Source organism: Chelonoidis abingdonii, chromosome 9 (genome assembly GCF_003597395.2).
Source record: "Chelonoidis abingdonii isolate Lonesome George chromosome 9, CheloAbing_2.0, whole genome shotgun sequence".
Classification (NCBI taxonomy): Eukaryota; Metazoa; Chordata; order Testudines; family Testudinidae; genus Chelonoidis; species Chelonoidis abingdonii.
Window position 1 is genome coordinate 54,091,804 of NC_133777.1, and position 23,479 is coordinate 54,115,282.

The window sequence follows — 23,479 nt, forward strand, 5'->3', positions numbered from 1 at the left end:
TCAGAAAACAAGGTTGGGTGTGGCTGGAATTGCTGAGGTTTTGCCAAGAAGCCAGAACAGAGAGGCATTAATAAAAGCTGAGCCATTTATCATGTGAAGGAAATGCTGAGTTTCATGAATCTGAACAAAGTCCTCTTTTTATTCCTCCGCATTGTGTCCAGGAAACTTAACGAATCCTGAGATTAAACCATTGCCTGTTCCTCAGCATGATATTTCTATGTGATGGAAACTTTTTAAAAAAGTTACAAGGGTTATTTTGTAATTAACTATGATAAAAAAAAAAAAAAAAAAACGCCACCAGATGCCACCAAGCAGGGAGAAATAATAATTTCCCTTTCTCTAAGAGCTCATCCTACCGAAGTAGGAGTGGATTTTTTTAAATCTGAAATTCACATTTGTTTTTAAAACAAACAAAGCTTCTTGCAAGGGAGGGCTGATGAAGGGTATGTGGCCCTGCTGTGTGTATGTGTAGTTTTGTGTAGCTTTAATCAACAATATTTTGCAGTGCTGATTATAGGGCAACTTTTAACATTTCAAAAGTACTATGAAGCCTTCTGGATAAAGACATTTACTTTAGCATATCAAGCTGTTAACTATTGTAATTTCCATTAATATCCTAGGAAATGGAAGGGCTTGTCTTGTCAAGAAAAGCCAGGCTAATGTTTGTTCACTTTCTTTGAACTAGAATAATCAATTTGCTGAATTTGTTTTGACGATCTGGGGAACACACCTGCTTAACTGTACCAACAGTAGTGCCTGATCCTGCAGATACATAAATAATAAGGAAACATACTCATACATAAGTGGTGTGCAGGATTGGGCTTATATCTGTTATCCAGAAGTCGCTCAAGGTAATAATGTGTGGACTTGTAAATGGAGACTCTCTGGTTTTGATGTTGACTGTTCCATTTTAAGGACAACTACCCAAAGAGAACATGCCTAAGGGAGATAAAGCACAAGAATTCTGAAAACCCTATCTTTAAAGTTCCATTTCTTTGTAGTTTGATTACTTGAATATGGATCTTGGGCTTTTGTTACTGTAGAAGACCAGTAGAATTTCCATTTGCCAACTCTCTAAACATATGTTTGTTTGTTTGCCATGGTGTGTCTGCCAGACAAGAAATGACCTAATAGAAAAACCAGTGTAATGACAAGATTAGGAATTACTTCTGCAAACAAACAATGGAAAAGATTTGTGGGATTTTCCAGATCTTTAATAAGAAAGACTGATCATTTATACACTGATAAACCTGCAGGCACCTATACGAACTTGTTTCCACCAAGTATCACTGATATTTATGTATCTCAGTAATTATTGTTTGTAAAGTGCTTTGAATGTGTAAAATGCTGTATAAATGGATCATGGAATTAAAAGAGAATAAGTCTATATATTCTATTTGGATTGTTTTAAGATGAGCAGAAAGCTGCAGCTTTCATAATAGACTATATAAATAGCTAAGCAAACAACTGGATTATGTAGGTAACCACTCACGTTGTCCAGTTCAATAAAGCATGGAAAGTTAAAGTGGAGATTGCCCGTCATGGTTTCTGGCTTCAGAGCATACAGAAGAGGATTCATTGCAGCTAAAGCCACACCTTTCTTTTTGATCCCAGCCTATGGGCAACAGTACTGCTGTGAGAACGTTGTGATACTTTTATAATTCTTGGGATGCCCTTTTTCCTTGTAATTATTTCATAGCAGTACTATTGAGAGTGCCTCCCTCAGAGCCTGACATATTCTGTTAGGAAACATCTGGGTGTGGTTTTGGCACTGGAGTCCTTTTTTTCTTTTTTTCTCAGTGTTCTTTTGTTAAGGAATTAGAATGCAACAGTAAACCTCTGTCAACTAATCTGAAAACTGACTACAACTAGTCCAGTTGTTGCCTAGAAATCCAAGCAGCATGAATCACATGGCCATAGTTCTCTAATTTGGTGGTAATTTATCCTACCTCTGTCTTCCACCTAAATCAAAAGCATGTGTAGTTTAATGTATAGAATGCATGCACCTTCTGTAGATTACAGAAATAGCATAGCACAAGCATTTCATCTTTCTGATTAACAACTCAGCTTTTAGGCCAGTATATGTAAATCTGGGATTTACCTTCTGATAGAAACGCTGGCATGTATCCCCGGGAAACTGAGCAAATCCATGCAAAAATATGACTGAGCATGTAAGAGTTTGTTGCTCTATATATCTGATTGGCCTTGGATTAAATGCATGGTAAACTATCCACAGTTGTGCTGTGCATTCTGTGCAAGTCCAAAAACCCAGAGAAGAAAAAACCATCTAAAATAGAAAAGAGTGAATCCAGATTACATAAAATGGCTTGTAATTAACTGCAACACAAACCCAGAGTTAGCATAAATGCCAATAAACCGATTACCTCTGGTTTATTCCCATGTGTAATAGGACATGTTTATTATAGAGGCCAGGCTTCAATTTTTTTACAGTATTCATTTCCTTGGGAAAGGACTGAGGAAATCATTTGGGACCTTACATGTGCAATGTAGGTGTTGGCATAGAGCTTCGTGGAAAATTGGCCAAGTACCTCTGCCTGCTGATGCATGGCTGCACGTGTTACATTGGATAATACAGGTATCCAAACCTAGATACCTAGATGTGCATTCAGAAAGTCAGGTTAGAGAAAAACATATAACTTGCACTGAATGTTTAATTAGCAAAGTATGTTTACTATTTGCGTGTGTGTGTGTGTGTGTGTGTGTGTATATATATATATATATATATATATAATGCACATATACTGTTTAATTCATGAAAATGTGTTGTATCTATGCATACTTACAATTCAGAACAGGTAATGGAGTTGGGTGAAAAATTAATAAATTCACAACACAAATTTTGCCTTTTTTCCTTTTGAGAATTGAGCACAGTAACTGACTGTTTCTTGAAAATGTTGCTGAATAATTCTTGTTCTTTGGCATACTTGTGGGCAGTTGGTTTTGATGTTTAAAATTCAAACTGTGACAGACTTGTAACCTAAGTAACATGATATATTTATGTTCTTTTATTGGATGAGCTGATATCTTACAGTTCTTTGTGTGAAAGTGCTCACAGAATAAGCATTCAATACATTCATCTTTTCCAGAACCAGAGGAGTGACTGTGTCCCCTAATACCTAGATTTTTCCATAAGATTGTATTCTGTATGTGGTTAGTTCTGCATGCCTGTGCATGTTAATGGTATTCTTAATGTGTGAGAATAAAAGCTTAAAGGGAATCTCCGTTGACATGGATTTATGAAAATCTAGCCTAGCATGTTCTGGGAGAGACTCCCTGATATCTACAAAACTGCATTGAACAAATATATTTCTGAGTGTTAATAGTAGCAGCAAAGAGATTCAGTGCTGTAATATACCTCAGAGAGAACCCTACAAAGCAAAATACAACAGGAGAAATCCTGGCCATATATATACCTCACCATTCAAATCGGATAGTCCCAAAACAGTTCAAGAAGCCTTGCAGCCAGATTTACGAAAATATATTTAGGTGCCTAAAGCTACAGTCACAATAGTAATGCTTCCCATGCGCTTTGTATGGTAGAGTCATCTGATTGGCATGAAATAACACACTGGAGGCTTAGAGTTAGCACCAACTTAGCTGCAAATCTGAATGAATTTATTTATTTGTTTATAGTATTGTATTTTAGGTTTAATGCCAAAACAGCATCCCTGGCTTCCTTCATTAACATACTAGCTTTCTCATTGGTTCACATTACCCTTAACAATTATGAATGTTATTCCTGTTTGCCCTTATCCTCCTATAAGCTATAAAAGAATGAGAAATTTTATGTTGTTAGTTAGGAAATCACGTAAACTGGGCGCCATCTTGTTGCTATCTGTGGTGCATTGCTAGCTTTTAAAGCCATTTGGCTAACCTTTGTATTTATTTAGTTCTATCGCTATCTGTTACCCCCCCACCCCCCAATCCAACCAGAGTTAAGAAATTGATCTTTGTACCTACCCAAATGAGAGCTGAAACCGTGGTGGCAATGGCTGTGTTTAAACAAGGTGGTTACTGGGAGTGCAATTTCCCTAACTGGGGTAGACCATTTATTTGTTTTGCCTGTATGGCTATGCGGGTGCACAGTTCTCTGAAAAATCATCCCTTCTCAGCACTGTTATTGCTAGCGTGGAGTCAGCCATGGGTTGGGTAGCTGTACAAAGCGCAGTGCCCTTTTTGGATTTGAAGTACTTAAAAGTTGAAGGGTTGCTGTCAAAACTGGTAAGCCTGGACAAAGTCCTGTATTCAAAGACTGCAGAGATACAGTCCCCCGCCATTTCATCCAGGCTGTCCTTGAAAATTAGAGGTAAAACAGATTCATGATAAATAAACTGATGCACTTATGCTGCCTCCTGCTGTAAGTGCCCTACAACTTTTTGCTGGGAGACAATCCAAGTATCTGCTGGCTTTTCTGGTACCTGGATGCTTATCAAGACAAGCCCATTCATAAGTGGCCCTTTTAAAAGCCAAAAAAAAAAGGGGAGGGGGGCAAACATAAGTCAATCTGTTCATTTACACAGCTGAGGTTTTTACTTCCTCCTTTCTTGCTGATAAAGCTGCAATGCTGAAGTCACAATGGCAGCAGCAGGCCCACTTATATGACAGAAAAATTATCAGTAGGTGAAAAGAAAATTTTTTTGGTCATAAAAAGTTAAAATTTTCAACTTTAAAATGTCTGTTTTCTGAGCCTGGAAGGAGTTGTCATGCTAGAAAAAAAGTACAATATCAAAAGTAACATCATCAACTTTGCATGTTACTCACGAGTAGAAAAATACAAGCGAAATATGCTCAGCAAAAATAAGTTTGCTTTTAATGAAGATTGAAGGAAACAAGCTTTAACTTCCAGAGCTTTAGTGAGCAGCAAAGTGAGATCAGCCCTTCTGCCCCACCCTGTGTTAGCAAATGTGAGTCAGTATCCTGTTCAGAGCCGTTATTAGCTTCATATTTCTCTGCGCTGAATTGCAAGCATGCATTTTCCATGAAATGCCAGAGCAATGAATAGACTTGTGTTTCCATCCCCAGAGCATGTGAACAGGAAACTTTAATGTGAATATTTGTGGCCTTTGTTCTGTCACTTTTCTAATGTTTGCAGACTTTATTTTTCCAGTTTCAAATGCTAGGATTGAAGCTGTGTTTCATCAAACAGTTTTAGAGGTTGGTTGAGTGCTGCAGTGAATCACTGGCCGAGCAGAAGCTGATACGGTGTCTGACTGTAACCGGGCTGGGCTGGGCTTCTCCCCAGTTCCAAAGCACATGCTGCTATGCCCAGTCTTGCAAGGAAGCTTATTTTCTTAACTGAGGTTAGCAAACACACAGAACAACAGTCTTTTAACTCACTCCTTAGCCTGAGGCCTCCCGGGGGTCTCTGGCATACCTGCTCCAGGCAGCTTCCCTGTTGGTTAGCTCTGCTCCTTATCTGGAGCACCAGCCCCAGGGCTGCTTCCCTGGTCCCTTGCTCCACTGTGGTGTCACTTTGCACCCTGGGGAGGGAATCTCCCAGTTGCCCATTAGCAGCCCTTTATAGGCCCAGGTGTAGCCCAGCCCTCTTTAGTTGGCTGGATTGGACTGCTCTGTTCTGGTTCCAGGGGAGGTGGGCTTAACCTGTCCATAGAGACCAGCTACCCTGTGACAGTGACTCCTGGCCTAGCAGAGATTGGGGGAGAGGGGGCTTTTCCTGCACTGGGGCAGTGAGTTGCGTTAGGAAATAGTCACGTTTAAAAACACATTGTGGGTAACTCAGGGCTTGGCTACACTGGAGAACTGCAGCGCTGGTGGTGGCTTTACAGCGCTGCAACTCACTCACCGTCTACACTTGCAAGGCACATACAGCGCTGCACCTCCCTGCCTACAGTGCTGGCTGTACTCCACCTCGGCCTGGGGAATAACAACTGCAGTGCTGGTCATGCAGCGCTGCTCCGCCAGTGTGGCCACCAAAAGCGCTGTTGTTGGCCTCCAGAGGTATTCGGAGGTATCCCAGAATGCCTGTTCAGCCACTCTGCTCATCAGTTCGAACTCTACTGTCCTGGCCTCAGATGACCCGCCCTTTAAATGCCCTGGGAATTTTAAAAATCCCCTTCCTGTTTGCTCAGCCAGGTGTGGAGTGCAATCAGTGAATCTTTCCAGTTGTCCATGCCTCCACTTGCCAAACGAGCCCCAGCATGGAGCAATGGCTAGTTGCTGGACCTCATCAGTGTTTGGGGGGAGGAAGCTGTGCAGTCCCAGCTGCACTCCAGCCGTAGAAATTACGATACCTATGGGCAGATATCAAGGGCCATGCTGGAAAGGGGCCATGACCAGGACACACTGCAGTGCAGGGTTAAAGTGAAGGAGCTGCGGAGTGCCTATTGCAAAGCCCATGAGGGAAACCACCGCTCCGGCGCTGCCCGCACGACCTGCCATTTTTACAAAGAGCTGGATGCGATACTTGGGGGTGACCCCACCGCCAATCCGAGGACCACGATGGACACTTCAGAGCAGAGTGGGGGGGAGGGACCGAGAGTGAGGGTACTGGGGTTGAGGGAGACACCCCGGAGTCCTTGGAGGCATGCAGCCAGGAGCTCTTCTCAAGCCAGGAGGAAGGTAGCCAGTTGCAGCAGCCAGTACTTGGTGGAGGACAAACAGGAGCGGGTTCCTGGTAAGTGGCTTTTATTTTCAGGATGGAAATTTTTCGGGAGAGAAGGGAGGGTTAGGGCTGCATGCATGCGTGCCTAGATGTGGAATAGACCACTGATGTGGTCTATCACGTCGCAGTAATCGGCTTCAGTAATCTCTTCAAAAGTTTCAGCGAGAGCATGAGCAATGTGCTTGTGCAAGTTTATTGGGAGAGCCACTATGGTCCGCTAACGCGTCCGTGCCACTGTGCCGCGAGGGGTGGGGGGACCATTGCAAGACACAGGCAAGCTGCATAGGGGCCAGGGAGGAATCCGCATTGCCATAGAAGGCCCTCCCGCTCTTCCCAGGTGACCTGCAGCAGCGAGATATCTTCCAGGATCAACTCCTGTGGAAAATGTTGGGAGTGTGTTCAGTGTAGGTGCCCCCTGCAGCTGTTTGCTTTCCCCAACGCACAGAAACCCCGAGGACAGTACAGCTCTGAAGCAGTCAGTGCCCCTTACTCACCATTTTGGGGCTCCTGTGGGTTATGTGCACTCTCTTTGGTATGGGAAAATTATGCTATTGTGAAGACTGTAAACTCCTTCACTGTGTGGCAATAACTGTCTGATATAAACAATGCTGCCTCTGTTAAGTGTTGCCTTTTTTGCCTTTCCACAGGCAACCTTGAGATCTCGGCTGCCCGTGTTATCAACAGCTGAAAGACTCCAAAACCTCCGGAAGAAGCCGCAAAAAAGCAAAGAAGACATGCTGCAAGCAGTTATGGATCACTCTGTCACAGAGAATCAAAAAGTGCAGGGCTCGAGGGAAAGGGAAAGCAGCATCTGCCAGAAGAGCACAAAGCAGCTGATAAGCATCTTGGTGCTCCAAGTGGACTCTATCCAGGCGCTCTTAGCCATGCAGGCAGAGCACTATCGCACCGCCCCCCCGCCCTGTCCCAAATCTCTTTCCCTTGTGCCCCAATGTGAGCTCAAAACCCCCTTCCCCAGCATCCAGGTTCTTACCACCACCAGCTGCCTTCAACACCTGAATGTTCACCAACCAGCTCTGAGAACTACGACCCTTAGCCTCTGCACTCAATCCCCATCACCATGCAGTATAGACATCCTGAAGTGCAGCAGTCATTGCACAACATTCCAGACAGGACATATTCAAACCTGTGACTGTACAGTTCCCCACCCCACCCCCCTGCCCTTTTTAGGTTCCCAATATGTTATGTGTCTGTCAATAAAGTTATTTTCTTTTCAGTAAATGAATTCTTGGCTTTGAAAACAGTCTTTATTATTGCAGAAAGTCAAAGATACCTTAGCCCAGGAAAGAAACAGGCATTGCAAATCAGCTTAGGAAATACAGATTCCTACTAACATTGTAACCACTGCACTTTACTCCCGTGCAAGGCACCAAACATTACTGTTTGTTTTCAGCCTCAGATTCCTCCCTCAAGGCCTCCCTAATCCTTGTAGCCCTGTCCTGGGCCTCTCTAGTAGCCCTGCTCTCTGGCTGTGCAAATTCAGCCTCCAGGCGTTGAACCCCAGAGGTCCATGCCTAACTGACTCTTTCACCCTTCCCTTCACAAATACGGAGGGTACAGCACATGGATATAACCACGCGGCTGCTGCTTTCTCCCAAGTCTAGCTTCCCATACAGAGAACGGCCAAAAGCACACTCCACAGTCATTCGGCACCGGCTCAGCCTGTAGTTGAACCGGTCCTTGCTCTTGTCAAGCTTCCCTATATACGGTTTCATGAGCCAAGGCATTAACGGGTAAGCGGGGTCTCCGAGGATCACAATGGGCATTTCGACGTCCATCTTTCGGTGCTGGGGAAAAAAGTCCCTGCCTGCCAGCTTCCTGAACAGGCCAAGTTGTTCGAAAGCGTGCGTTCATCATGCACTTTCCAGGCCAGCCTGTGTTAATGTCAATGAAACGCCCACGGTGATCCACAAGCACCTGGAGAACCATAGAGAAATACCCCTTCAGATTAACATGCTCGGATGCTAGGTGGGGTGGTGCCAGAATAGTAATATGCGTCCCATCTATCGCCCCTCCACAGTTAGGGAAACCCATTTGTGCAAAGCCATCCACAATGACCTGCACGTTCCCCAGAGTCACAGTTCTTCTTAGCAGGATGCGATTAATGGCCCTGCAAACTTGCATCAACAGGATTCCAACGGTCGACTTTCCCACTTCAAACTGGTTCCCAACCGATGGGTAGCTGTCTGGAGTTGCCAGCTTCTAGATTGCAATAGCCACCCGCTTCTTCACTGGCAAGGCAGCTCTCAATCTCGTGTCCTTGCGCCACAGGCTGGGGGTGAGCTCCTCACAGTCCCATGAAAGTGGCTTTTCTCATCCGAAAGTTCTGCAGCCACTTCTCGTCATCCCAGACTTCCAGGACAATGTGATCCCACCACTCAGTGCTTGTTTCCCAAGCCCAAAAGCAGCGTTCCACAGTGCTGAGCATTTCCGTGAATGCCAGAAGCAATTTAGTGTCATACGCATCAGGTGACTCGCTATCATCATCGGACTCCTCATCACTTTGGATCTTAAGGAATAGCTCAACTGCCAAACGTGATGTGCTGGTGAGACTCATCAGCATACTCCTCAGCAGTTCGGGCTCCATTTCCCACAGAAATCGCACTGCACAGAAACTGTTGAGAGAGTCAAGATGGCGCCAAACTTGGACGGAAAAACAGGGATCGCTGGGATGTGAAGCAATGCATCACAGGGCGTTGGGACAGGAAGCAGAATGACCCGCCCCCTTCCCACAACCCACAGCACCAAAATGGGACGAGGTGCTCTGTGGGATAGCTGCCCATAATGCACCACTCCCAACACCGCTGCAAATGCGGCCACACTGCAGTGCTGGTAGCTGTCAGTGTGGCCACACTGCAGCACTTTCCCTGCACAGCTGTGCGAAGACAGCTGTAACTCCCAGCGCTGCACACCTGCAAGTGTAGCCAAACCCTCGGTTAGTATGTATTTGTCTCTACAACATGCCAAGAGGTTCTTAATAACCATAGTTAAAATGTGTTAGCACGCTTTTTACTGCAACTCATTTTTCCCAATGTAGACAAAGCCTATGTGAGTAAGAGGAAGAGAACTGATTTTTATCTGCCTGGGCTATTAGCTCATAATAGAATCTGAAAATGATTGCACTGGTTTAGCAAGCCTGGCATCTTGTCATTTGGATCAGTTACAGACTTTGTTCTTTTCCTGGCGAAAAAATGGAGTCAGGAAAAAGAGAGAGAGAGGGAGCCTGAGTGGTCTGAGCTAGACTGATTGTTCAGGTCTGCAGCAAAAGGTGAAATGGCCACATTATCTCTCTCCTAAGGAGCTGAAAAGAGCTTGCCCAAGACTGTCTACATATATCAAACTTGATGTGGAGCAGGTTGCTAAACCTCACCTTAAAGGCAGGCTGCTGGAATTTGCCCTACCCTGCCTCACTTGGAAGTTAAGCCTCAAAGGGATAACTTCCCAGGGATTTTTGTCCCTGGATGTGTACTTAAAAGTAGAAGGGGAGAAAGCAGCCTACGATCCGCAACCATGAACCATTGTCACTCTCTCTCAGAGCCCTGTTGAGGCAAGAGTTTCTTCGCATGTGAGTAAGGAATCAGGGCTGAACAGTGAACAGATCACCTTTTACTGGGACTTGTTAGGCTTAGAGTAAACACAGAGTTGATCAGTTTGAATTACTGCACCAAGCAGGGTAAGTGGTGGTGTAGATGGCTCTCTGTGAGCTCAGATCAAGTGCAGTGCTTGCATCTCGGTCAGTCAAAGAGCTCCTCTGTTAGGTCATCAGTTAAATGAATTCTGGAACTATGCAGTGTAACTGTAGCCATGTCGGTCCCAGGATATTAGAGAGGCAAGGTTGGAGAGGTAAGATCTTTTATTGGATGAACTGCTGCTGGTGAGAGAAGCCAGCTTTTAAGCCATTAGCTCACCCACCTTGGCATTCTGGACCTGTAAGTTTAATCTAATGAGAGTTGACACATCGTGAACTTTCAATGTGGACACTTCACTGAGCTCATTGATTTCAGGAATCGGAAATGAAAAGGCAGGCTTCCTTCTCCCACTGGCGCAGAATGGAGATCCAAGGGAGTTGGGTGGTGGGGTAACAGTAGTCAGAGACGACAGTTTAGCAGTGATGGGCCTTATCTTTGTCATCCTTCAAGCTAGACTGGAAGTGAATGAAGTAGTGTGTAAAGTTTGGAAACTGTCTCTTGCTACCCATTTTTCACAAGAATCTGACTCCTTGGGAATCCTGAAAGATACAGTCATTGCATTCCGCTGGCAAGCGAGGACATTGTAGTGTTACTAAGCTTCAGCGCTGCTATGAGGAAACAAGTTGTGTGCAGGATTCCCAAGGAATGTTGTGGGTTGTTTTTTTTTCCAGTGTAATTTTAAGAAGTAAAACAATGGAAGCAGAAGAAAAGTCAATGTAAGGAAAGTGTCCTGTTTGTTTTGGCTTGTAGAAGTTCCCCTTAATTGTCTTTTGTAGCCAGCAGCATTTGTATAATTTTATTTTCTCAGGCTTTCCCTCTGTGTCAGATGCTGCACCTCAGTGGGTATTTACTGGGTCAATAATTCTGACAGAACACTCAGAGAGTGGTTGTTACCAGCTAGGTTTTCCTGAGAGTGGGTGTGTTCTGTATGTAACTACAGTTCTGTTCTATAGTCTCCTGTTTGTATTACAGACACCATTGTATGCACCACAACGTCCACAGTTATGTAGGAAGCTATTTATAATACTGTTTTGGAAAACTGAGCATAGTAAAGACTTTGGTTCTGTTTTTCAAAGCTAGCATCTAAGTGAGAGCAAGCCAATTCTGAATGTGGGCTCACAAATTGACACACAACTCCCAATAAATACCTATTTTACATATCAAAGATCCGATTTGAGTGTCCAAATGCAGAACTGTGCCCCAATTTTAGACACTTAGGTTTAAAAATTGGATTCTCTGTATATAGATTTGCCTCTTCTAAGCCCCAGCCTCTCAGTCAGACAGTGCAGCTACAAAAGGCATCATTACATCCATGACGAGGATCAAATAATCAGCCACTGGAGCGCAATCAAATGAAAACTTTAGCGTGTTGTTGGAACATAACACTGTGAGCACCTTTTTGACTCCCTTTTTGGCTGTCTGGACGTATATATACTATGCTGCTATGTTCTGGTTGGAAGAATTTGATATCTGGATATTTCCTACAACTGTAACATTCTACTTCTGTCTTTCTTTGAGAGGCAGGTCCAGACAGCTATGCTTAATCACTACTGTACATCTGATATAAATGGACAGTTTATCTAGGGACTGATTTGCAGCTGAATTGTAGTATTAGGGACACAATTAAATGGGTGCTGGACATTTTGGGGGTGGACTGGTAAATATTTTCTGCTTCATACAATCCAGTCCAGGTTGGAACAGGTATCCTTTCTCCTCTGTAAATCAGATGTTCTTATTAAAGGGAGGCGGAATGTGAAAATTAAATTAGAGATGCAAGATTCTGAATTGAAAACAAGGTTTCCCTTAAACAACAATATATCTTTACCCCAGGCCCTGTGAATATTTGACCGCTTACCATATTTGGATCAGAATGCTTTGAACTAACCTAACCTCTGCAGATCAGTTCAAATCCACTCAGCATCAAAAATGTGACTACACCAACTCTTTTTTTTTTTTCTGTGCAAATCTCATTAATCCCTTGTTCCCGGGAAGCTCCAGTACTTTTTGTTAATGATGGTGTGGTGGTGTTTTTTTTTATTCCCAATGACTGGTGGCTAATGTTTTTTAAACAATTGTTTCTTTTGTCCTGTAGAGGTTGGGTCACTGTACACGCAAAGACCTTCGTTTTTACATGAAGAGATCCACCAAAAAAATTAGTTGGGACAAAGGTAGTGCTTAGTGGCTGTAATGTAAATACAGCAGAGAATCCTGTGGCACCTTATAGACTAACAGACGTTTTGGAGCGTGAGCTTTCGTGGGTGAATACCCACTTCGTCAGACGCAGCCACGACCTGCGTCTGACGAAGTGGGTATTCACCCACGAAAGCTCACGCTCCAAAACGTCTGTTAGTCTATAAGGTGCCACAGGATTCTCTGCTGCTTTTACAGATCCAGACTAACATGGCTACCCCTCTGATTCTTGACATAATGTAAATACTGATTTTTCTGTTTGAGTGAAGTATTCAAAGAGTTAATGCAAGGAAGCCCCCATGCATCTATCTGAATACATTAATAATCAATTATTAAAATCCCTATTGATAGGCAACATAAAAGCATGGTGAACGGGTTTAACTGCAGTTCAGTTTCTTCCTCCTTTTTCAGATGTTTAGGGGAAGGGCTAGGGACCTGATCCTAAGCCCATTGAAGTCAGAGAGAACTGTGGCAATTCATTTCATTGGTCTTTGGACTGGGATGTATAAGAGAGTCTGTTTGCAAGGCAGAGGGGTGAGAGCCCTTTGGGAAGGTCAGGCTCCATGCTAACACTGTGGGTTGACTAGCAGACCATGGAGTGTTGGCTGGTCAAACCAGGTGCCTCCAATGTAGGTTCTGTTGGCAGGCAGTGAATCCAGCCCTGTATGTGAAGTCTTGCTGTTAATGAATCCAAATTCTCCTCTGTATTGTACGCACACTGATATGGAAACCTTCATTTCAAATGTTACTAAAACGTCACTGTTTTGTAGCTCAACTGCTACGAAAGATAGACTGGATAACTGAGCATCTGTCCTCTAGGGCAAAACGTTAGCCTGCGTCAGGAAGCAATGTGTGTATATAACGCCATCCAGTAGCTATCAAAGGGTATGAAAATGTTACTAAATCTAATGTTAAAATGATACAATACACAGGTTGAGAAAAGAGTGTCTGTACATTTGGGTATGGTTCTAGAGTATCCACAAATACAAAGTTGGTTTTTAAAAGTCCTAAGATACATACAGTACATAGCAGCAATAACCCAAATTTAGGTGAATACATTTAAGACTACAAGTTAGATATTAGTATCCAAATCTACACTGCAATGTAAACCCCAGGGTAGTAGAACTGAGCAGACCCGGGGCTTTGAGTGTTTATGCTCATTTGTAATCCCAGGTTAGGAATTGTTGAATCCTGGGTCCCAACTTGGAACTCCAGCATAATGCATGATGTGTGCCCAAGTCCAACCATCCACATCCCAGACTTCCTAGCACCTTCCCAAAATGTGGCTGCTCTTGCTCTTTGTGGTGCAGTGTCGGAAAACTTGACTGTCCAAAGGACAAAAGAAAATCAGCCCATAGGATTGTGGGATACTTTTGGTAGACTTGCAGAGTATGTCTACCCTGGAATTAGACACCATGCCTGGCCTGTGTCAGCTGACTCATGCTCGCTGGGCTCGGGCTATGGTGCTGTTTAATTGAGGTGTACACTTTTGGGTGTGGTCTTGAACCAGAACTCTGGGGCCCTTCCCACCTACACTGCAGAACAATAGGCTTGCACTCCGGGTCCCAGCTTGACTTGAGCTCAGACTCTGCACCCCTTTAGGGTCCTGGGTCCAAACCCTAGATTAGTGTGATTTGTGTTTAGATGGAAGGGAAGTTAGGCTTGAGCCTGAGTTTGACCCTGGGCTTACATTGCAGTGTAAACATACAGAGGCCGTAGCCTTTTGAGCCTCTGGGCTGCTAAAAAAAGGGAAGGTGGTGGCCTTTTTTCTAATCACTGTGTTTGGAATATTTGTGAAGTGTCCGGGGTGAACTGGAAAAATAACTGGTTTATTAAGAAGACTAATTGAAATTGCTGAATTGAAACTACATGAGCAGGCTGTAATTAATTGCATTTCACATCACTTTTACAGGAAATACTCTAACATGACTTTTCTAGCAGGAGACTGAGTGACACACATTCAGCCAAGCAGGAGATAGAAGTAGCACATCATCTTTGCATTCCAGGTCCAGTTTTTCAAACAGGTGCATTCTTGAGTGCACCCACATTTCTAAGTCCATGCACAAATAGATTTGCACGCGTTATATGTGCACTTGTTTTGAAAACTGGTACTGTCATCGGCTGCATTTACTGTGAGTGCAGGATGTTTTTGATAGTAATGAAGCCCGTTGTGGGTTGCATACACTACATTTCTAGCAAATCATACTATTTTAATAACCAAGAGACCAGTGCAAGATGGGATTTCTCAGTAATCCTTTGCCTTATATCTTTGTAGGTGTGGATGAACTCACCATCATCAACATTTTGACAAACCGCAGCAATGAACAGAGACAGGATATCGCCTTCGCCTATCAGAGAAAAACTAAAAAGGTACCGAGAGCATCAAGACTGGTTTATGATTGGTACTATTCTTCACATTCGTAGTTAGGTTTGAAGTGATTATACTGTAATTGATTTCACTGGGAGGACCACTTGCTTTTACCATGGCTGAACTTGGATCAAGATAGTTTGAGAAATAGCTGGTGACGGTTGATGCATTACTCCTGTGGGTATTCCAACGTACCAGGAGTGCTGCTGATGGGGATATGCTACCATCGCTCTAAAGCCAACCTAATTGCAGGCAGGTTATGACACTGTTGGAAGCAAAAGTTTTGCCTCTGCTGCCAGATTTCCAGGGTTGCTAAGCATGCACACCTGTAACTGAAATTCCCTGGAGATGGGGTTCTTTGCACCTCCAAAACATCAAGCCCAGTGTTTTAACACAGCCAATCATGTTCTCCTCAGTAACGTAGCTAGGGTGGGAGCGGGACAGTGGCCACTCTCCCACTGAGCACAAGTGGCGCCATTTTAATTTTTACTCACCCGGGTCTTTGCCGACACTTCGGCAGCGGTCCGTTCACTAGCTCCTTGTGTCTTCGGCGGCACTGAGGGACCCACTGTCGAAATGCCACCAAAGACCCGCGGAGCAAGTGAAAGTCTCGCCGCCGAGGTGCTGCCGAATACCCAGAGCGCCGCCCCATCAGTAAAAGTGCTGCCGAATAAGTAAAAGCGCCGCAGCGAGTGGTGCCTTTTTTTGATATCACTCCCCCTGTTCCCTCCACCTGGCTACGCCACTGGTTTTCCTATGTTGCAATAAGAACAGGAGTACTTGTGGCACCTTAGAGATTAACAGATTTATTTCAGCATAAGCTTTTGTGGGCTACAGCTCACTTCTTCAGCCCACGAAAGCTTATGCTGAAATAAATTTGTTAGTCTCTAAGGTGCCACAAGTACTCCTGTTCTTTTTGTGGATACAGACTAACACGGCTGCTACTCTTAAACCTATGTTGCAATGTCATTCTAAGCAGTGTCCATTGTGTGCATAGCAGTATATGTGCTTGGGTGTGTGAAAGTCTTTTTTGTTCAAGTGACATTCTGGGATCCAGTGAAAGAGAGAGGAACTGAGGAAAGATGATGCGTGTTCACGTTGCTTAGCGGAAGGAAACTCTTCCAGCTTTCATTCGCAAAGTCCGTCTATACGGCGACTGCACTTAGTTATGCAGTGAATCGTACAGGTACTGAACAAAGTCAGCTCACCGGCTAAACTATCACCAGCTGTTATCCTGACAAGACTATTCAGTGTACCAAGCTGTTGATGAAAAGGAGCCTATAAAATATGTATCACTGTCTGTAAAATGAGCCTTGCTAGCAGGGAGCTGAGAGATGTTCTCTTGAACAAGTTTTAAAATCTTCCTCTAATTGAAGTTTTATACCCACATAAAAGAAGGAAAAACATGTATAGATTCCCATGGGGTTCTGACAGCTGTATCTCTTTCGGATTTGTCAGACAACAGATTGAAGCCATGAAATCTCAGCTCAAACCAAATACAAATCCAAAGCTACGTTTTCAAAATTCACAAACTTTTGTGCATTCCTGATTTAGACGATCTTCAGAATTTTTATCCAGATGTCAATTCCCTTCACTTATTTTCCACCCTTTCCCAGCCCACAAGCATGCTAAACATACCAGTTAAAAGATGGGATTGCGTAGGTGCCAAAGGTAAAGTGGCCTGTGGAAACAATGGAAACTAAGAAAACAGACCTTCCAATGCAACTATGAAAACAAATGAGTCAGTGTTAAGAGAGCAGGAAACAGCATGTGAATCCATGCATCCTGTCTGATGATTCAGGGCTCCCCCTGCCCAGTGCTTTCTAGGGATATTCTTATGTGGATTTCCTTGGAGACTGCTTATATTGCTAAAGTAGAGTCCCTCCTAAGGTGGCGTTGGTACATTATGCATGCTGTGTCCTGTTGCTTCCAGCAGAGGTCCTCAAACTTCTGTTAATCGTATGGATCTCTGTTTTAAAGGGTGTGTCTCATGAACCCACCTCCTTTCCCATTCATGAAAACGCAAACCTGTTTGGACCCTCTTTCTCTTGGGGACCAGCATCCCTTGCCCATGTGGCTGCTAATGCCTCCCTTTCCAGATGTGTTCTGGAAGTTATCCAAAGCTGCCTAGGGCCTTTTCTGTGTATGTCTTTGCACAGAGCTCTGCAGCCCCTACCCCTTGTAACCCTATAGGGAATCCGTTCGCCAACAGTCGTTTGGGATTGTGCTGCCATATTCTAATAATCTGGAAAAATTTTCTGGTTGTAAGTGTGAGATTTAATAATGAGCAGCTTGGCAAGTGTTTGCTTCCTGCTGTTTCCCTTTGGGTTCACTTCTAGTGGTGGCAGAGAATGGCAGGAAGGATCCCCTGCTGGATATGTAGGAATTATGCTGCTGCTGCTAGCCAATCTTACCACTGTCTCCCTACAATTCCATCACTGCAGTTAGAAATAAGGATGTAGGCAGAGTAATTTCCAGCCCTTCCATTAGCATTTTATCCCAAACCAGGGCTGTACTAATGTATCTTTGGCTCAAGTGAATGAACACTTGTCTGGTTCTCCTAAAGGATCTAAGATGAACAGCTAACTAGAGATCTCTCAAAGACAGACCCCAGACCCTGGAAACTCACTTAAACTGGCACCTACAGTGTGCATAACACACAGTTTTTCTGGAAAAGAGGCTTTCTGGCTTCACAGCAGATTCTCATGGTCAGCTAAAAGCTCTGTTTTCCTGAGCCCAACTGGTCAGGAAATGCCAGTAGCATTGAATGAAGCTCCCTGAGCTAAGGGATCACTTACTGTAAGCAGCAGAGAACATTACTGATACTTCTCTCCACATCTGGCTAGGGAGCTTCACTTATGATAGACTTAGTCCCCAGCACTTCATATACCTAGCCGTGGTGCTCACGACCACTTATTCTGGTAATGACGGCATGTGCAGGGTTATGGCATCATTGCACTTGGCGCACTGCTTTGAAGCTCTGTGTAAAATGGCTGGGAGATGTTTAGATGCATTCTCTCTTTGAGAGAAGAGCTATAAAACGAAATATTAACGCACTTAACTCTGGTCCCCATAGGAGTGTTGATGTGCACTTCACGTGTCAGTGTTATCCTGAAATTGTGCCTGATTTGTTGCTTCCAACACTGAAGCAGAAATTTGTTTAAAGGAAACTAAGAGCATGTGTATATGGTGCAGCAAAGCAAACTGGAAGGGTGTTTTCTAGTTGCCCTGTGTTAACATCTGCTGGTGTCCTTTAATAGTGCTCGTTTGTGTCAGCATAATCCTGTTTGGAACTGGATTCCCATCAGCACAAACTAGGTGCCTTTTAGCGTGCACCAGGAGTGTCTACATGGGGAAATTTATTCTACAAATCACTCCCTTCTAGTGTGCTTTGCCAGTGCCATGTAGACAAGCCGAAAGTTGGAAAGCCGAGGGGAGAAGAAAGAAATAAACACTCCTAAACTCATTTGAATTAAACTGTTTTTTCTAATCCCATTGCATTGGGTTGTAAGCTTTTTAACCTTTACACTGAAATGCAAAGATTAGACAGCACACACAATTAATTGGAATCGATCATACTCTGCTGGAATGGATTAAAGAGGCTCTTTCTCGCTGTCTGAGCTGAGCTTCTGCAGAACTTGACTGAGGTCATAATAACCTTTCTTTTGTTTCCTTTTTACCAAAACTTGTTCATATGAGACATCTAACAGCTGCAATGAACTCAACTGTGTCCTTTTGAGAACTCCAAATTAGGGAGGTTACTGACTGACTTGGGTCCAAAACTGATGATAAGGATTAGGTGTTTCTTAACTGCATGGCAGTGCAATTAATCTGTGTAATTTAAAATAAGACCTGAAAACTATAAGATAATGTGAACTCTAAGCTGTAGCTCCCGGAGTTTCACCATGTCCTAGGAAATGGACACATCTATTTATTATTCTCTCTAGCAGCGAGGATTAGTGCAGACTGGTGATAATTTCCTTTAAAGAGGTGAAGGAAACTCCGCTTGCCCCATTTTTCTTCTCTCGACCTCACTGAAGAAAGACTCTGTCTTCTGTTTCCTTGTCCATTCTCCAGGAAAAGCAGTAACAATCTTAGAGATTCACAATCACTGAAGGCAGAATTGTCTGGAGGTCAAAAGTGAGCTTTAATCTTTTTCTCCTTTTATTTTTGTGAAGGAACTTCCTGCAGCACTGAAGTCAGCTCTCTCAGGTCACCTGGAGGCAGTGATTTTGGGCCTGTTGAAGACACCGGCTCAGTATGATGCTTCTGAACTGAAAGCTGCCATGAAGGTAAATGAGCACTGAAATAAAAGTTGCTCCAAGTCTGTCATCATCCTTTGGAATTGCCACCTAAGACCATGATTTTAAAAAATGGCCATGTATTTTTAAGTGCTAGAGTTTTCAGGTGTCCAATATAAGGCACTCAAAATCGGTATCCACTAGTTAAATTCTTGGGCCAGGTGAGATTTTTCATCTAAATGTTTGTCACTTATGTTTTTAAAATACCTTTGAAGAATGAACATACAGTTAAGGACATAACTGATCAGCTGCTTTGAATAGGCACCTGTACAAGAACATTTGGAAAGCAAACTACTTTCCTGATTGCATTTCTACATTTTTTTAAAGTGTTTACAGTATTAAAAAAAACAGAGAAGTTGTTAGCGAAAGTCAAAAACTCTGGTGGTAGAACATAAATCATTTCCAATTACTGGGTCACATCACTGATAGTGAGAGAGTGTCTCATACCTAGTCCTTTCCCTCCATAGAATCTGAAGACAGGGACACACAAGTCATATTTCGTATGCACCCTTAGGAGCCTCTGAAAGGACGGTTTTGAAAACTGACTCTAACTTCGTGCACATGCAAAAAAAATTGTGAACACCTACCAGTGCCAGGATTTGCTTTTAAAATCCTACAAGAAAACTCATGTTTTGGCTTTCATATTTCTAAATGTCACTTAAATTTTTGTATGCAATGTAGTTGTAGCCATTTCGGCACCAGGATATTAGAGAAACAAGATGAGTCAGATAATCTCTTTTATTGAACAACTTCTGTAGGTGAAAGAGACAAGCTTTCGAGCTACACAGAGCTCTTCTTCAGGTCTGGGAAAGGAACTGCCAGCATCACAGCAAAATGCAAGGTGGTGCAGATTGTTTAGCATAAGTAGTTAGAACCTATTGAGAGAATAGGTGCCAACTTTGCCTGGCATGGGTGGGTGTTCTTGCCCCCCTGCCCCACCTCCACCCCTTCCCCGCCCCCATTCTAACCCCTTCCACAAATCCCCAGGTCCACCTCCTCCCCTGGGCACGCCGCATTTCCCCTCCTCCCCGGCAAGGCTGGGAGGGAGTGGGGAGGAGTTGAGCAGCGGTGCACTCAGGGGAGGAGGTGGAGATGGAGTAGAGGTGAGCTGGGGGACTGCGGGAGCTGCACCCACCAATTTTTCCCCATGGGTGCTCCGGGGCTGGAGCACCCACGGAGTCGGCGCCTGTGGTTGCAAGGGACCATTCAAGGCAGAGTGGCCCTTGCTGGGAGTTCATTTACTAGGCCTGAAGAAGAGCTCTGTGTGGCTTGAAAGCTTGTCTCTCTCACCAACAGAAGTTGTTCCAGCAAAAGATGTATTACCTCACCCACCTTCTCACTTAAATTTTTGATATTCTTGGTTAGGTAAATTTGGGGTTTTTTAATTTATTTTTTTCACTAATTAAAAAAAATTGTGTGAACAATTTATATTAAAGTTGGAAGCAAGAGACTGAACTAGTTAAGACATCCTCACTCATAGAAAAATGTCAGGTACAGGTAATAACAAAACCATTTAATAAATCAGTCAAAAGTTGATTCTTTTGGACAATCAAATGCTGCCCTCTGCTGGCTGAAACAGATACCGGTCTGTGTTTTATTCCACATCGTATATATATAGAGCAGGGGTCAGCAGCCTTTCAGAAGTGATGTACCGAGTCTTTGTTTATTCACTTTAATTTAAGGTTTCACGTGCCAGTAATGCATTTTAACTTTTTTAGAAGCTCTCTTTCTATAAGTCTATAATATATAACTAAACTATTGTTGTATGTAAAGTAAATAAGGTTTCAGAATGTTTAAGAACTTCATTTAAAATTAAATTAAAATGCAGAGCCCCCGGACTGGTGGCCAGGGCCCAGGCAGTGTGAGTGCCACTGAAAATCAGCTTGTGTGCCGCCTTCGGCACCCGTGCCATAGGTTGCCTACCCCTGATATAGACGCTTGGTTTTCATTCTATCTTCTGATTATTTATGTGTCTCTAATTATGGACAGTCACTGTCCCAGTACTATATTTGTAGCCAGAAGATCAGGCTGCGAAGCTGTCACCAGAACCACTGCTTGTAGCATTGTGTAGTTGTTATACTTTCAGTGGATGACTGAGTACTTGTGTCCTCTTCATAAACTCATATGTCCAGCTCTTCCCCTGATCCAAAGCTTATATCCTGAGCCTGCTGTTAGAGTTTTCAGCGGTGGTTGTTAAATGCTGCCATTCATGTAGGAGCTTTAATTTGGCTTGAGTCATTAAAATTTTTTTATTTGAAGCTTGCTTAATAAGCCAAATCCAAGGAGAATTTTAGATGAGGAAAGAAGAAATCCCCACAGAATTTATTCATAAAAAATCATTATCATGTTCATTGAAAAATATTTATGGGGAAATAAAATACATAAAATCCCCCATAATAACTAGCACAGAGAAAAATGACCACAAAAGAAGAGAGGATGAGAGCAATTTTTGGTATTAATCCTCATATTGGACCAAAAATCACTCAGCTGTTTCTGTATGGGGTCTTGGAGACCCCTCGTATGTCAAAATTGGGAAGAAAAAGCCCCACATGGGATGCAATTAAAATGGACACTGGTGTAACCAGTGAACTGTGAACAAGTTAAAACTCTCCTAGATTCAACAGCACACTGCACAGTGCTTGTGTTGGGGGGCTAAGTGTCCCCATGATCAAATGCATTCTAAAGTAAACCACATATTTCACAGGTGTCAGAGTCTAACTGACTCCATGTTTAGACAATAAAAATAGATAGCAACAGTAACAATATAAACGCCACAAAAACATTGAAGAGGCATTAATGACCTAATACTTTGGACAAATAGGTGACGTGTTCTAAACATACAAAGTTTCTACCCTTTGCACATTTTGATGTGCTTTTCTGTCTCGTTCTCTGGAACAGATGCAACTGTTGTGCTGTCTGGAGTGGCTCATGACTGTGTATGCCTGTCTCAGGGCAGAAGATAGTAGTGTGTTCTATAAATAGATTTCACCAAGCCATTAACAAATATGAGCTTCTTTAGTGACTTCTGGTTTTCTATAGCCAAAACCCCAAAACAGGTAGGGTGATGAAACCAGTGTGGAAAGCTCGATCTCATCCTACTTTGAGAATACCTAATGTATGAAGAGGCAGAGGTTTGGCACCGGAATTTTGTGTTTACATTTGTATGCATTGGGATCAGATATACTCCAATACATTAGAAGGGCTGATCTAATACTCTCATTTGGATATGTTTAGCTTTGGATATCACTATCTTAAAAACAAGGAGCACCAACAAATTGCCATGCACAGGGCCAAATGTTCAATTCTGACTTTAAATTAGCCTTAAAATGCAAGTGTAACTCTTTTTGTATGGATGAAATCCACATTTGTCCATGTAAACAGGCATGTACATGCACAGATCAGGCAGATGGGCCTCAAACTCATTTATTTGTGATGGCACATGCAGGTTTTGGGTTTGTTTTTTTTACCCGTAAATAGGATGCAACCAAAAATTAAGATGATTTGTTAAGCTGGCTGAAGATTTGCCCTACACAGTCTCCTGGAGTTTCAGCATTAAGGGTACTTTTTCTAAAGATCTTGAGGGTTTGAAACCGGGTGGGGTGGGGGTGGGGGGAGGAGAAGGTCTTGTTAATATGTATAGCCTGTTTTATTCCAGAAAAAGACTAATGTTGAGGATTAGTTTGTGGTAACTACAGTATTATCACAATTCCACCCCCCTGAAAAAGAGAATGTTTATATGAACATCAATATATCTGAAAGCAAAACAAAAATATAATAAGTATTTTTGTTATAATCTCTACTCCTTCCCCAGACATTTATTAGAACAAACCTAGTGAGGAGATTTTCCTGTTTCTGTTGTGTGGGCCTTTTTGTAATTTGTTTGGTATTAGATTCTTCTTGTTTTTTTCTATTATTAAAGTTGTGCTTACAGAATGGTAGGTTTCTTCATAGTTTACTCCATTTTTTAGATGTAAAATGATGCAGTGTGAGAAGTCTCTTCCTGGGGTTGTGACCTGTAGACAGATAACCTTTGACTCTTCTGCGTGGCTCAGGCTAGAGGTATACCCTGACTCAGAAAAGGCAGTAAGAGGATCAAAAGCATGCCATCTAAGTAATGGAAGCTGTTAGAGGCAAAAAGGCATCCTGTAAAATTGTGGATGTCTTATCCTAATGAGGATAGTAGAAAGGTGCACAAAGTCCAGCAGGTTCAGTGTAAAAAATATAATAAGGCAGGACAAGAAAGAATTTGAGAAGCAACTTGCTAAAGATG

General features: G+C 43.1%; 1 protein-coding gene across 1 annotated transcript in view; it reads left to right on the forward strand.

Annotated features, from left to right (window-relative positions):
- ANXA2 (annexin A2) overlaps positions 1 to 23,479 on the forward strand; it is a 51,187-nt gene that overhangs the window by 14,797 nt on the left and 12,911 nt on the right. Inside the window, exons 4-5 of the mRNA XM_032798530.2 lie at positions 14,816 to 14,910; positions 19,087 to 19,200. Of these exons, the coding sequence (XP_032654421.1) occupies positions 14,816 to 14,910; positions 19,087 to 19,200 (209 nt within the window). The remainder of the gene's footprint in view (positions 1 to 14,815; positions 14,911 to 19,086; positions 19,201 to 23,479) is intronic.